Below are 13,933 nucleotides of genomic sequence, written 5' to 3' on the forward strand. Positions count from 1 at the left end.
CCCGGGCCGCTGAAGGTCACCCCGGCACCGCCCGCGGGCACCGCCGCCCCCGCTTACACCGGAGCAGACAGAGCTCAACACAACGCTACGCTACATTAAAGCATCACCACAGCCAAAAGAGTCCTGTCAGCTGCCAACCCGGACAGGCGCCGGAATTTCTTCTCCGCCCGGGACCGCGGGGCCAGCCCCGGACACCGCCTCACGCTCGGGCCCCGCGGTCCGACCCCAGCCAGCCTCAGGAAAACCGCCGCACGCCCGGCGCGGCCCGCCGCACCTTCCAGCCCGGGTGGTGCCACGGCCCGCCGGGGAACGGCGCCAGGGGCGACAGGAAGGAGGGTTAACCCTGCAGGGGTGCGAGGCACGGAGCGCGCCGCTCGGCCGTGAGGCAGCAGAGCACCGCTGGCCCGGCGCCGAGCGCTCGCTTACCCGGCCCACGCTGCGCTCCCTCCGGTACCGCTCCTTCCCGCCGCAGCCCTGCATGCAACACAGCGGCGGCTGAGGAAGGGCCCCGATGGCTTCCGCTCGGCTCCCGCCCAGAACTACAGCCCCCGGCGGGCCGCTGCCAGTGACGAGCCCCACAATGCGCCGGGCCGCGTGGTGCGGGCGGCCGCCGCCGCTGGGCCCGGCGGGGCCGGGAGCGGGGCGGGGTTCTGACGGGAGGCGCGGTGGCGGCGCCGGCCCCCGGCCCTGAGTCCGGCGGCGGCGGGCAGGAACGGGCGCTGCCGCCCTGTAAGGCGGCTCGGCTGCGCCGAGGCTCCGCTCCGGCCGCGCCCTCTGCCCCGCTGCGGGGGCAGCCGGGCGGGCCGGGGAAAGGGAGCGGCGCGCACCGAGCTCGGCAGGCGGCTGCGGGAAGCGGAGCCCTGTCCCGGCCGCCGCGGGAGGCCGGAGGGAGACGGGGGCCCAGCGAGAAAGGCGAGGTACGAACTTAACGGAGCGAGTGAGAAACTGAGGGGGAGCCTGCGGGGCGTCCTTCCGCACATTGCTGTGCTTTGTCACGGACGGATCATTTCACTCGAGATACACGGCCGAGAGCTGCCTCAGTCGCTGCGAACGCTGAAGTAGGAGCTGCAGCTCAGCGTCAGCAGAACCCAGTAACGCGCGTTCCCCGTACCGGGGCTCGGCTCCCGAGCCTTCACACTCCTCTAGCTCACAGACACAGGTTTCTGTGGGTTTTTCTGCCATGCACTGTTTGCTAGCTGAAGCTTTGGACAAAGTGCGATGGATGTATCATTTTACCTGTACAACACTGTCACTATCTACAGTACAAAAAAAAAGCCTGCGATACTGAAGGAAGAATGTGGGGGCAGGGAAAAAGTTTATATGGGGACATGATCCAAAGCCATATTGAAAGATGGAAACAATGTCAAGCTACGTAAGAAAAAAAAAATAAAAATCTTAAAACTGTAGTGTTATTTGAGTAAATGTACATCACGGATGTTTCTGTTGGCTGCCTATACATATATATCTTTGAAGCAAGCCTACAGTAATTTGACTTTGGTATATCATAGTTATTAAGACTGTATTCTTTAGCTGAGCTTTCATGGTGTCATATTGCAAGCAGCAGAATAAATTGTCTTGTGTAGCAGAATGAGGCATCTTTTTTCCAGGATGCTGTAGCCATTACAGTGCTAGGCAGTATCCTGAAGCACCTGCATTCAGTTTTGTGTTTTTCCTACTCTGCTACAAACTTCTTTAGTGAAGTTGCGAAGTTGTTTAAGTCAAGCGCAAATCCTCTGAAGGTGCCCAGTACCTGATAGGGATTGACTTTTGTCTCTGTTTGGTATCTCTAGTAAGGAATTACAGCAGATCTTTGGGGTAAAAATGTTACTGGAACGGCTTATATCCAAGCCATTGGCAGTGAATGGAGTGGTGGGGGCTTGTTAGCTTTTCAAGAGTGTTCCCTTGATTAAGTAGTATACATAATTTAAATGCAGGATATACTCAAGCTTAGCTCCTTCATAAAAAAAAAAAAATTACCAGTTTCTGGTATAGTGCTTCAGCCTTTATAAGTTAACTTTCATGCAAAAATTGCATATTAACATGGAATAATTACCTGCATCTGACTTTTTATCAGCTACCAAGTAGAATTCCTCATGGTGGCTGGAAAGCTACCTCTCAGGAAAGGACCTGGGGTTGCTGTTTGACAGCTGGCTGAACGTGAGCCAGCAGTGTGCCCAGGTGGCCAAGGCCAGTGACATTCTGGTTTGTATCAGCAATAGTATGGCCAGCAGGACCTGGGAAGTAATTGTCCCTCTGTACTCCCTGGTGAGGCCAGTTTGCATCTCAAGTTCTGTATTCAGTTTTGACCCCCACACAAGAAGAACAACATTGAGGCACTGGAGGGTGTTCAGAGAAGGGCAGCAGAGCTGGTGAAAGGAGTGGCTGAAGGAGTTTAGCAAGGATAAGAGGAGGCTCAGTCAGGGGGACCTTCTTACTTTACAGTTACATGAAAGGAGATTTTAGTGAGGTGGGAGTTGGCCTCTTCTCTCACATAACAAGAAATAGGATGACAGTAACTGGCCTCAAGTTGCACCAAGGGAGGTTTAGATTGGATGTTAGGGGAATTTTCTTCACTGAAAGGATTGTTAGCCATTGGAACAGGCTGCCCAGAGAAGTGGTGGAGTCACCATCCCTGGTAATGTTCAAAAATCACGTAGATGTGCTGCTTAGGGACATGGTTTAATGGTGGGCCTGGCAGTGTTAGGTTAATGGTTGGATTCTGTGATCTGTGAGGTCTTTTCCAACCCTAATGATTTTACTGTTGAAGACTTGCTTATAGCTAAGGTAAAATAGTCCCATTCTGTACTTACAGAAGCTTTGATACTCTTACTAGGCATCTCTCCCACTGCCTAAGCCTCCAAAGCATCAGACATAAAGTTTGCTAGAGGACTTTCAGAGAGGCTACTCTGATCTGTGAGGGAATTGCTTCTCTTTTTTTTTTTTAACTGAAATCCCTTACAATACTATTTCCTACCTCACTTGTGAAATGTAAAGTGCAATTGCTTCTGCCTTGCTTTTTTTTGTGAGCTAGTTCAGCTGCACACCGCCAAGCCAAGATCTGCCTAGCACAGCTGTGCTCCTTTAAAACAACAGACAATAGTTTCTTTTCCAACAAACTGCCAAGGATTCATAAGTCTGTTCTTTTTTACTTTTTGCACTTCTGCAGTTAACTTGCAAGTAAATTGATTGTTCGGAAGTGGCAGTAAAATTTCTAAATCCATAAATTAAAAAGGAACACGAGTTGACCTGTAGTCCTCAGTGTAGAGTTTGAAACTGATATGGTACTTAAATAGAAGCAGACTTTTGCTGAGCTGGAGTTCTGGGGGTTTTTGTGTGATAGCTGACAGGAATGCCTCACAGTTCTGATTAAGGAGATTTAAGTTTATCACAGGTTTATGTATCATCTTACTTTGCTACTTTATTTTTTTCCTAGGATAAATGGGTGTGTATGACTTTTCCCCTGATCTAAAACGGTTCCATGTCTTGTTTGGTAAGTTTGTCTTTAAAAATTTTGGCTGTTGTACCTTGTTACCCAGCTATACCTTAATATGAAAAGCCCTGCTGAAATGTCTTGCTTGTGGGGATTTCCATAGTGCTGACATGTTTGAACTTCATTGTGTCTGCTTTTGGTGACACAATGAGACTTTAATGTCTCTTCTCTCTAGGTCTGCCATGTGTGTGCTTTCTACTATTTCTTAACCTCTGATTGACTTGCAGCAGAAGACTTTCTGAACTGCTGCTTATAAGACGTACTTTTTTACATTTTTGCACTGCCATATTTAATAAATTGCAGCAACTCCACCAACACTCACTTGTTTCTGTTCTTAAGGACTGCTCCTGTATTCTGCGTACACCAGTTGAATCAATCAGACCAGAAGAGCTATCTCAGAGCAGCATCCATGAATGCCTGGTAAGAATAGAAACTTTAACTCCCAAGGTTAAATATAAAGCAGGTGCATAGTAAAAATAGCCTTATTAGGGAGTACTTCTTGAAATGTTGACAATAAAAATAAAGAGAGTACTTTAAGGCTTCCACTTTGGTAGAAGACCATAGGTATCTAAGTGTTAATCTTGTGCCAGTTTGAAAACAAACACACACAAAAGTTGTAACTCATAAAACTAAGTCTTAATAATGGTAAAAGTACTGGCTTGAATGTTCTCATTTGAGTACTGGACTTTAGCATTAGTAATATTTTTGCATTAATTTAAAAAATATAAATTACTTTAAATTGCATAGTCACTTTGAGAACTGTTTCTTCTCTCTGTTAGGCTGATTCTGATCTAGCCTGGATTCCCCCATCTGCAGGAAAGAATGAAACGGTATTTTGCTCTTCTAATGTCTCTCATTATGAACTCCAGCTGGAAATAGGTAACATAAATGAACCTTAAAATATTTCTTCTTCCTTATCAATAGTTTATTGCTAACTGCAGTAAATATTAAGTTTGGAACATGAAGGACTATTCCTATGTCTTAGTTGAGAAAAGTGCAGAGCATTGCTTATATTTTAGTAATATCTCATTTCAAGATCTAAGACAAATCAACAATTACCTGGAATTGTCTCTTGATGTTTGTGCATGTACTTGTCAGTTTTCCAAATCTGTGGTATGTGACAATAAATACAGCCTTAAGTAACATCATCATCTTGTACCTTGGGTACCCATGTTGGTTGTTCTAAGGATGGCTGCCTTAGATCCATATGCCTGCATATGTTTATGTCAATATGCATACTAAGTGTTCATTTGGATGTATAATTGATGCTGATGTATGTTTCAAACACTTTTAGCTGTTCTCAAAATAGCAGAGCCATGCTTCACTAATTTGCTGCATATATTTTGCTGCAATTACTTAAGGTCTTGGCATTCTGAAACAAAAGGACACACTGCTATCAATTGCAATTTTAAAACTGGAAAATTATATCTAAACATGAAGAAGACCATGTGATGGCTTATTATGCTTTCCAATGTTAAGGTAGCCATTTCTGGTTTCAGGAAGGAGGTTCAACAATTTAACTTCAGTCTACCTTGCACGGCATACACCTACAGACAGGCAAGTTGCTGTAAGGATCACAGACCTTGAAAATTGCTCTGAAGAGCACTTGAAAGCCTTACAGGTAAAGGAACAGCATTTCTGCACAAAGCCCAATAAAGATAGTGAGGAATACATATGAGATTACTGAGCAAAGGTAGCCTTTGTTTGAACTGGGTCATTTCAGTCTAGTTTTTCCCTCCAAAGGATTAGAATATAATAAATATAATGCATGTGTAAATTTGAGAGTTGCTTTCTGAAGACCACAGCTGACAATTGCTTTAAAAATTGCTTCTCTAATTGTACAACTTATTTGAAACATCTTCTGTACTGTTATTTAACACCAGAAGTTTGGACTATGAACAAACTAGATTTACTTCTGACAAATGCAATTATGGACAAGCTATTTACATTTCTGTTGCAGGCTATGCACATCACCTGCAATCATAAATGTGTATAAATGCAAAGAAACAATCTCTTTACTGATTACTAAATGTAGTTAATGCTCTTGGTAGAACTCTTGGTAGAACTGCTGTTCTGTGGTTAACACATCCACTTTCATTTAATTCCATAGAATGAGGTGGTTTTATCACACTTTTTCCAGCATCCCAACATAATGACATTTTGGACAGTGTTTACAGCTGGAAGCTGGCTTTGGGTCATCTCCCCATTCATGGCCTATGGTAAGAACTGTTAACTGCAGTTTTGGAATAGGAGAAAGGACTGATACAAATTGGACCACGTGGTCCATGAGAGGTTTCTCTTTAATCATCTCCTGTCTTGTAGAAAAAACAGACTCTCCCAAACCATTTCTTTAGAGAAAACTTCCTCCCCAGTGAAGACTGGTATTTGAACTGCATTAAATTCCACTTAGCCCTAGCACCCACCATGTGAGGAATGGTAACTGGGAGATGTATTTGACTGTATACAGCTTCTGCTAACCTAAACAGAGAAAAACCTGTTTACATTGAATACAGGTTGGGCACAGACTTGCAGTTAACAGAAGCATGACATGGGGCATCAGTTACATCCATGTAATAATGCACCAGAGTCAATATAGAATGCTGCTCTTGATGAGTCTGTACAGTGAAGGAAACACAGACAAGTCATTTAATAAGACTTGTTAGGCCTACCTAGGTTTTTTTTTCACTTCCAGGTTCAGCTAGACACCTGCTGAAGACTTACTTTCCTGAAGGAATGAGTGAAGCTTTGATAGGGAACATTCTGTTTGGTGCAATCAGAGGATTAAATTACATGCACCAGAATGGATATATTCACAGGTAGGAGAATGTCAATAGGTAAGAACTAGAACTAGGACACAAGAACTAGAACCAGCATCTTATCTTAAGTATTGTTTCCTTCCTTTTCCTCTATACCTTCTTATATCAGACAGTGCACAAGTAACAATTTTTTCAATAATACAGCAGGATTAATTTTAACAGAAAATGTGTTTAGACATTTCTTCAAGCCACTTGTTGCAAGGATTATACATCTGCCTGGCTTTGTCTCTTTGAAGCAGAAGAAACAGAATTATAGAAGGAGTTTCCTTAGTTTACACCCCTTGCAGGGAAGAAGGGCCCTTCTCCAATTTATGGCACTTTTTTCCTGATCATCTCTCTTAATAGAGACATGAACTCCATGCTAGCATCTCACTATAAGTCAATGAAATATGAAAGTTTTTCTGTTCTAGTAGTACTTAGAGTAATTCTTATAGCTAAAGTTTACCACTTTATGTTACAGGAATATTAAAGCTAGCCACATTCTGATTTCAGAGGATGGGCTGGTTTCTCTCTCTGGCCTAAACAACCTCTACAGTTTAGTTAGCAATGGACAGAAGTCAAAGGTGGTGTATGATTTCCCCCAGTTTAGTACATCTGTGCTTCCTTGGCTGAGTCCTGAACTACTGAGACAGGTTAGTATAAATTACACATAATTTTTCCAATTCAAAGTTAGTGGCAGTATTCAATTTCCAACTTATGTCTGTTTGTAGAATTGCAATGAAATATGTTGAACTGTGACTTCTAAAAATATATGTACATACTGAATTTTTAGTTCTTCTAGAGAGAACCATTTCTAAAGCTGTTGGTAAGGTGATGCTGTACTAAATCTCTTTACCCAAACCTCCTGGGAACTACTGCAAATCCTGAAACTTGTGTTCAGTACAGCCATCAGATTTCTGAAAAAAGTCTGGGATTTCACAATTCAATTGCTTCAATAGTGTGCAGGTTATGGGGTATTAGAATCTTGTTTTGAAGCAGACACTTGTATTCTTGTTGGCACTGCTCAATGGCCTCAGTGATCAGTAAGGTCTTTCTTCTCTCACAGGATTTGTGTGGCTATAACATGAAGTCTGACATTTACAGTGTGGGAATTACAGCATGTGAATTAGCCAATGGACACGTTCCATTTCAAGATATGCCTCGCACTCAGGTATAATGCTAAACTTTATCTCTAATTAAAAACATGCTGAGCATTTTTTTATTTTGACTCACAGGAACCAGTGCTATTACTGCTGAAGTAGTGGCTGCTTTTTGTTACTTCAAATACATGTGCCTCCTTCTAGAATAAATAATCCCTCCATCCCTGGAGTTTCATAGCTTATCCTGAATAGGTCTGGAGAGCTGAACTCTCATAGTGCTGTGCCTTCCTACTAGATGCTGCTGCAGAAGCTGAAAGGTCCCACCCACTGTCCTTGGGATATAAACACCTTTCCCCGGGGGGAATCCAGGATGAAGAATTCTCGGTCAGGTGTCGATTCTGGAATTGGTGAGAGCATGACACGCACAATGACCAGTGAAAGACTTCAATTGCCCTTTTCCAAAACATTTTCACCTGCTTTCCACAACTTGGTAGAACTTTGCTTGCAACAAGACCCTGACAAAAGGTAATGTCCTGGTGAAAACTAATTTTTTTGTCACTTCCATCTAAGACCAAGTACAATTCACAGTTTAGAATACAGTAATCAGTTGAATTCTGTTAGAGTCAGAATTTCAGAGCAGATGCACTATGTGAAACCAGACTTGTATTGTAAGAAATGTCTTGTCTGATAAAGGAATCAAACTTTTAAAGTCATTTGGCCCCTGAATTTCTTGTAATATAACTGTTCTTTGTAACAAGTAAAATTAACTTTTAAACATTTACTTTGTCCAAGGGAAAAAACCCCAGAAATCTAAAATATATGTTTTCAATTCTATGTCTCTTTTGAATGAGGCATTTAATTCCTTGTTAAGCAGAAACATGAAAAATAAATTTCTTCAATAGTGCTTTCACTACAAATTGAGGCATAGAATGTAGGAATTGTGTGCTGCTTTTCTCATTCTTCACATTTGTCCTGTGGAGGAAAAACCACAGGGCTTAAATTTATTTCTCAATCTGGCCCATTATCCAAATGCAGTATTTTACTTTGCAAAACATAATTATATTGTTCATTTTATGATTCAGGCCATCAGCAAGCAGTTTGCTTTCGCATACGTTCTTCAGACAGGTGAGTTTACTGTATTTCATTAAATGACACAGCTATAACCTAAATAAGCCACAAAAAGAGCTAGATTACAAAGTAATGAAGTTACCTGGAGCTAAAAGGCATCCTGTAAGAGCATACCTGCTTCCCAGTTTTTTTTTAACAAAATGGTATGGATAGAGTGTAGGAAGCATAAGATTAATCAATTTCCCCATTGATTAAGTGGATTTAACTTAACTAAAGGCAGCCTAACTAATTGAAAAAAAAACTATTAATAGTCTTAATTTAAAGCAGAAATGTACAGCTGGTTTCATTAGTCTTGAAAGGCTAATAGAGTGGTGAAAGCAAAACCTCTCATCCTTTTACTTTCAGTACTGTAACATGCAAGAACATGGCTCTGATTTCACATGCTTTTCATGAAGTCAGTTGCAAAGTTATGGAGACTTTTTTGTGCAGCGTTATTTTAACTTTTTTTCTTTCTAGGTAAAGGAACAAACACAGAATTCACTACTGTCCCTGTTACCACCTCCTATTCAAAATAACAGATCAGAGTTCTTGGCACTGCCCTCAAAAGCAGTTGGGACTGAACTTGGACATATTGCTACAAATCAAGATGATACAGACTGGGAATTCTAAATAAATACCAATGATACCTCTCCAGTGTTTCAGACAAGGAAAATGTGATTTGTATTTGCTGCTTTTGTATGATTAAAATACAGTTAGACCAAGTATACTTGAAATGCCATGAAGTGGCTATAATTCATTAACTTCCTCTGGGCATCACAAAATGCAGCGTGCCTTACTCTCTGACTGTAAGGAAAACTGTGGATAAAGAATGGCTGAGTGCTCACCTCTCTCTTTCAAAGTCTTCCTTAACAAGAGACTCCCTGCTGTAATCTCACTCTGTACTGTATTATCAGCTCACAGTGCTGCAGTCCACATGCCTTTCTGAATTCAGGTCTGGGGTTTGGCTATGATCTTACCTAAACATCTATTTGTCTTTTCATTATGACCCAAATCATTTTAATAAGGAGAAATCCTCCACTTCCAAGATGAAATGTGAAACTGCACAGATTACTTCCTTATGTAAATAAATGTTTCTCTCTCAAAAGACATTTTTTTCACTTGACATGCTGTCATATTTGCCAAAGTTAGGTATGCATAATTTTTCATGCAGTTCTAATACTGTGTGTTTCCCAAAGAAGTTAAGCTGCTTGGAAGTAGGACTCCTGCTCTTGCATCTCTTCAGGTTCTTAGTACAAATCTGGGCTTTTGCACCTCTGTTTATTGTTGTGTCATTTTAGCAGTTAATCTGAGGATGCCTCACTATGCAAAGTAAGTCTCAAGTTCTAGCAGGTACGGGTTAATTTTGAAGAGTCATATTAAATAATCTAAAGTTACTGTACTTATTTTTATTTATACTGTATTCCTGTTCAGCACCAGAATTTACCAGAACCTAATACTGTTTTCTTAGTAGAAAAAGGCAACATGCATTGAGCTTCACTGGCCCTGCTGCTGTCAAACAAGCCTCTTCTGCAAGGCACAGTTAAATTCTCATGGATCAATTCAGCCATACTAGGATCCTAGTGAATTTACCTAAGTCAGATGAAAATCTGTCTTCTCCCTACAGTTCAGTAAATTCTCACCTCTCATACTCTACCAGGCAACTCAAACTGAACAAAAGCAGCTTTTTTCTTTTAAAAACCTGGATATTCTCATCATGTTGTAGCAAAAGCTGTATCCCAAAGCCACTAGTACTCTACTGATGGAAGCATGATGGTGGTAAAAAAGTATAAATAGATATTGAATGGATATATCTTAAATTTTCAACATAAACAACATTCCACATAAGTCTTCAAGTCTTCCATAGCTGAGCAGGCCTGTAGCCAACCTTGAGAATACTGCTGCATTGCCAGCAGCTTTGCCACAAGGCCTTGAAGACAAAATGACTTAAGCCTGAGAGACACATAAAATTCTAAATGACCACATAAAAGTATCAACAAAAAAGTTGATTCTACTCATTATGCTATGAAGAGAGCTCTATATTCCTAAACTTAACATGTGAAACTTAAGATTAAAGACTTATCAATACACTTACCCTATCTGCCTCCATTTATATCTGTCATTCCTGGACTTCTGTTTTCACTATAGTCCAGCCATACTAACAGCTTCTTGTTACTACAGGGGGAAAAAAATCATATCTATGTCAATCGTTAGGTAAGGAAATAGTTGTTGAAAGTAGAAAATTATTCTGATTAAAAAATATTAATTGAGTACTCTTGCAGAAGGTACTATTTTCATGTGAACCCCATGTTCTTAATTCTAGGCCATTATAGATTTGGACAGTTTGCAAGCTGAATATGTTACATAGCATCTACAAGTAACTTTTGACTAACATAGTACATGTAAAAAAGCAAGTCAAATAAGTGAGAACACACGTGAAGTTCTACATATTTTAATTACACACCTCTGAATAAATATTTCTACTATTAAAAACTGCAGAAAATTTCAGGCAGCTTAACTGCTATTATAGTATTTTCAAGCTTCTCTTGCAACAAGTGCCATGGACTCTATAAAAATGAACTTGGATACTAATAACAGTGTCAGTACAAATTTATTCAAACCGCTACATGTTCCAGTGGAGTTACTTTGCTGCCCTCTCTGTGGAAAAAAAAAATAAAATATTTCTAAACACTGTTCCAATTTCTGCACTGACATTAAGAAGAAAATCAAATCAAATTTTTTAAGTTAAAAGCCCACAAGTCTTTACTCTTAGAAGTACTGCTTCTCAACAACTGCGTCTCTTCAAACAAAAGCAATTAAGAGGCACTATGACTTCTTGAAAATACTCCCTGGATTATATTTACTGAAAGGTTTTATATAATTTTGCTCATTAACTGTGATGCTTTCTATTAAGGAATAATGCAAAATAACTACTATTAGGAAAGAAGATGTATAATCATATTTTTAAGGTTTCAACTACCTGCCACTGAAAAGATGATCTGGGAAACAATTGTTCTGAAAATCTGAAGTTTTTGCATACAGTTAAGTTTTCAAAATCTGAGGTTGATGATCTGCATTGTTACGATTAAAGTTGCAGAGACTTTCTATTCCAAGCTGAGAGTTTTAAGCACAATAGTTTTTTGTTGGGTTGTGGTTTTTTTTCAGAACACTTGTTTACTCTTGCTCACACCAATGATGTGTGTTATCAGCATGTTAATTAGAGTTAAAACTTGGACTTGACATTTCCTAGTATCTTGCATTTAGGCTCCATATGATATATTTTCAGAGGGACTTAGAAAACCTATGCATTTGCAAAAACTCATGGCCAATGAAACAGAAATCTATCTAATCTGGTAACTTTTGAAATACTTGTGAAAACAACCCAAATGTTTTTTTTTGTAGCCACCTTTGATTAGGCTAGCATTTAGCACTGTATAATAATAAATACCTGTATAATAGAAAGCTTCTGTTAATTAACATTATCCTGAACATATGCTCAATGCTATTGAGTGTCTCACTGTCTTGATGTGATACCACAGCAGTTTGTGCATGACTGAATGGATGAACACAGAAGAAAATATGATCTACTCAGAATCAACTTGCTCTGATACATTAATTCCTCACTTTAAAGAATATCAATGCAACAAGTTCCCATTGAAGAGAGAACACTTTCTTCCACTCGATGAACAGAAATAAATATTTTTTTTAAATAACAGAGTTTTGCCATACCTCTCTCTTTCCCCTACCCCTCTCCTTCTCTTCAAGTGGTATCAAAGTAGTTTTTAACCCAGAGGATGGGTAAAAATATGGGAAAACATTTGAAAACCACTGTTCTGAACCTCTCTTGACAAGAGGAAGGTACCAAAGTAGGTGATTTACATACCTACTTAACATGCCTTTAATGCTATTAAGTTGCTTTCCTGATGTATATTAGCTCGTCTAATAAACCTCTGAAACAACCAAGGTAGCAGCAATGGCCTGTCCTAATGATAGCCATCCCTACCCTGTATGAACAAGGAAAAACTATTAAAATCCAGAAACAGTACACATTACAGCAAAGACCTCAAAGGACTGTAAGAACCATAACATGAAATGAAACAATCAGATGTAACAAACAAAAAATTGAGTTTATAAAAGAAGAAACCACTGAAAATTGAGGTGGCCTACTAATAATCTGGTAGCAGAATAACATTTGGTATTCAACATAATTAAATCTATCCAGGAACTTGAGACAGGATGAAGGAAAGAATATTAGGTTTAAACAGGTGCCTGTGGAAACCTCCATAATTCCCAGATGAAAACAACTAGTTCTACTCTATAAATTAGTTACATATGTTTGTTTCTTATCTGAAAGACTATCCCAGAAACTTCTGGAAAAATTCCCCAAAGCCCATATGAAGTTAGCTGCAATGAAGTGGTGGTTTTATTTTTAGATATGGTTATAGAACATACCATTATTACTGAATTTACCTTCATACTCAGATTCATGGAATTTAGTTGTTCTCTCATGAAATCCATCTGCAATGGAGGAGAATGGATTGCTGGCAGGATGCAGAGGTTTTCCTCTGTTTTGTCAATATTTACATGACATATGGGTAAAGAGTATCAATGCTGAGTTTATCTACTACATTTTGTTTTCAAAGTTTGCTTATTCTTCATTCAGTATCAATTATCTTTCTAATTCTCACATTTCATGCAGTCAAAAGAAAAATATTCTTACAAACAGATTTCCTTTTGCCCATTGGAAATCTGGCAAGTCTGTTATGGATGAGTTTTCTTTAAATGCTTTCCTGGTTTGAGGTGGCTGTTGTTCTACAGCAGCTGATGCAGCCATCACAGACTTGTGGAATTATATATTTTGCTGGCTGTCATGCTATTTTTCCTGCTCCACTTTCTGATTCAAGTTTTCCTTATCATGGGAGAACACATGATTTTGAATCCTTGGAGCCTGCAGCATGTGATGTTGAAAAAGGTGGTTCAGCATACTTTCCATGATTTTTCTTCACTATATTACTAGATTTCCTCAAACTAGTTTTGAGAACAAAGTTGTTTGGTTTTCCTTCCTAAATAGCATATTTATTAACATTTGACCCAGACACTGGTGGCATGGTAATGCACATTTCTCTACATTGCTCCTCTTTTGATATCCAGTCAGGATTTTTTTTGGCAACTTTTCTTTCTCCTTATGCTGGACTTGTAATATGACCCATTTTGGCGAGCCATGGCCTACAAAGGTGCTTGAATATCAGCATCACAAGCATTTAAAATGGAAGAATTTTACTGCAGTTCCTACTCTTTTTAACAATTTCAAATTTACAGTTTTTTTATTTTTTGTTGATTGGTTTGTTTTGGAATTTTTTCGGGGTTGTTTTGAGTTTTGTTTGTTGGGGTGAGAAGGGGTGGAGAGGGTCATCTCCCCCCCTTCAAAGTACATTAATCTGCTT

General features: G+C 40.0%; 1 protein-coding gene across 2 annotated transcripts; it reads left to right on the top strand.

Moving 5' to 3' along the window:
• The first annotated feature begins 635 nt into the window (after positions 1 to 635).
• Positions 636 to 10,575, top strand: STRADB (STE20 related adaptor beta). 2 transcript variants are annotated; one of them, XM_059476139.1, is made up of 12 exons: positions 636 to 917; positions 3,434 to 3,490; positions 3,830 to 3,910; positions 4,270 to 4,369; positions 4,990 to 5,111; positions 5,601 to 5,709; positions 6,183 to 6,306; positions 6,767 to 6,938; positions 7,352 to 7,456; positions 7,681 to 7,910; positions 8,468 to 8,510; positions 8,970 to 10,575. In XM_059476139.1, the coding sequence occupies exons 2-12, from the start codon at positions 3,479 to 3,481 to the stop codon at positions 9,120 to 9,122; spliced, it is 1,251 nt and encodes a 416-aa protein (XP_059332122.1). In that variant the 5' UTR covers positions 636 to 917; positions 3,434 to 3,478; the 3' UTR covers positions 9,123 to 10,575. The 2 variants fall into 2 exon arrangements, with proteins under 2 accessions (XP_059332122.1, XP_059332123.1); XM_059476140.1 differs by having other exon boundaries at positions 5,631 to 5,709.
• The last annotated feature ends 3,358 nt before the right edge of the window (positions 10,576 to 13,933 follow it).

The sequence above is a fragment of the Ammospiza nelsoni genome, chromosome 7 (genome assembly GCF_027579445.1).
Source record: "Ammospiza nelsoni isolate bAmmNel1 chromosome 7, bAmmNel1.pri, whole genome shotgun sequence".
NCBI lineage: Eukaryota > Metazoa > Chordata > Aves > Passeriformes > Passerellidae > Ammospiza > Ammospiza nelsoni.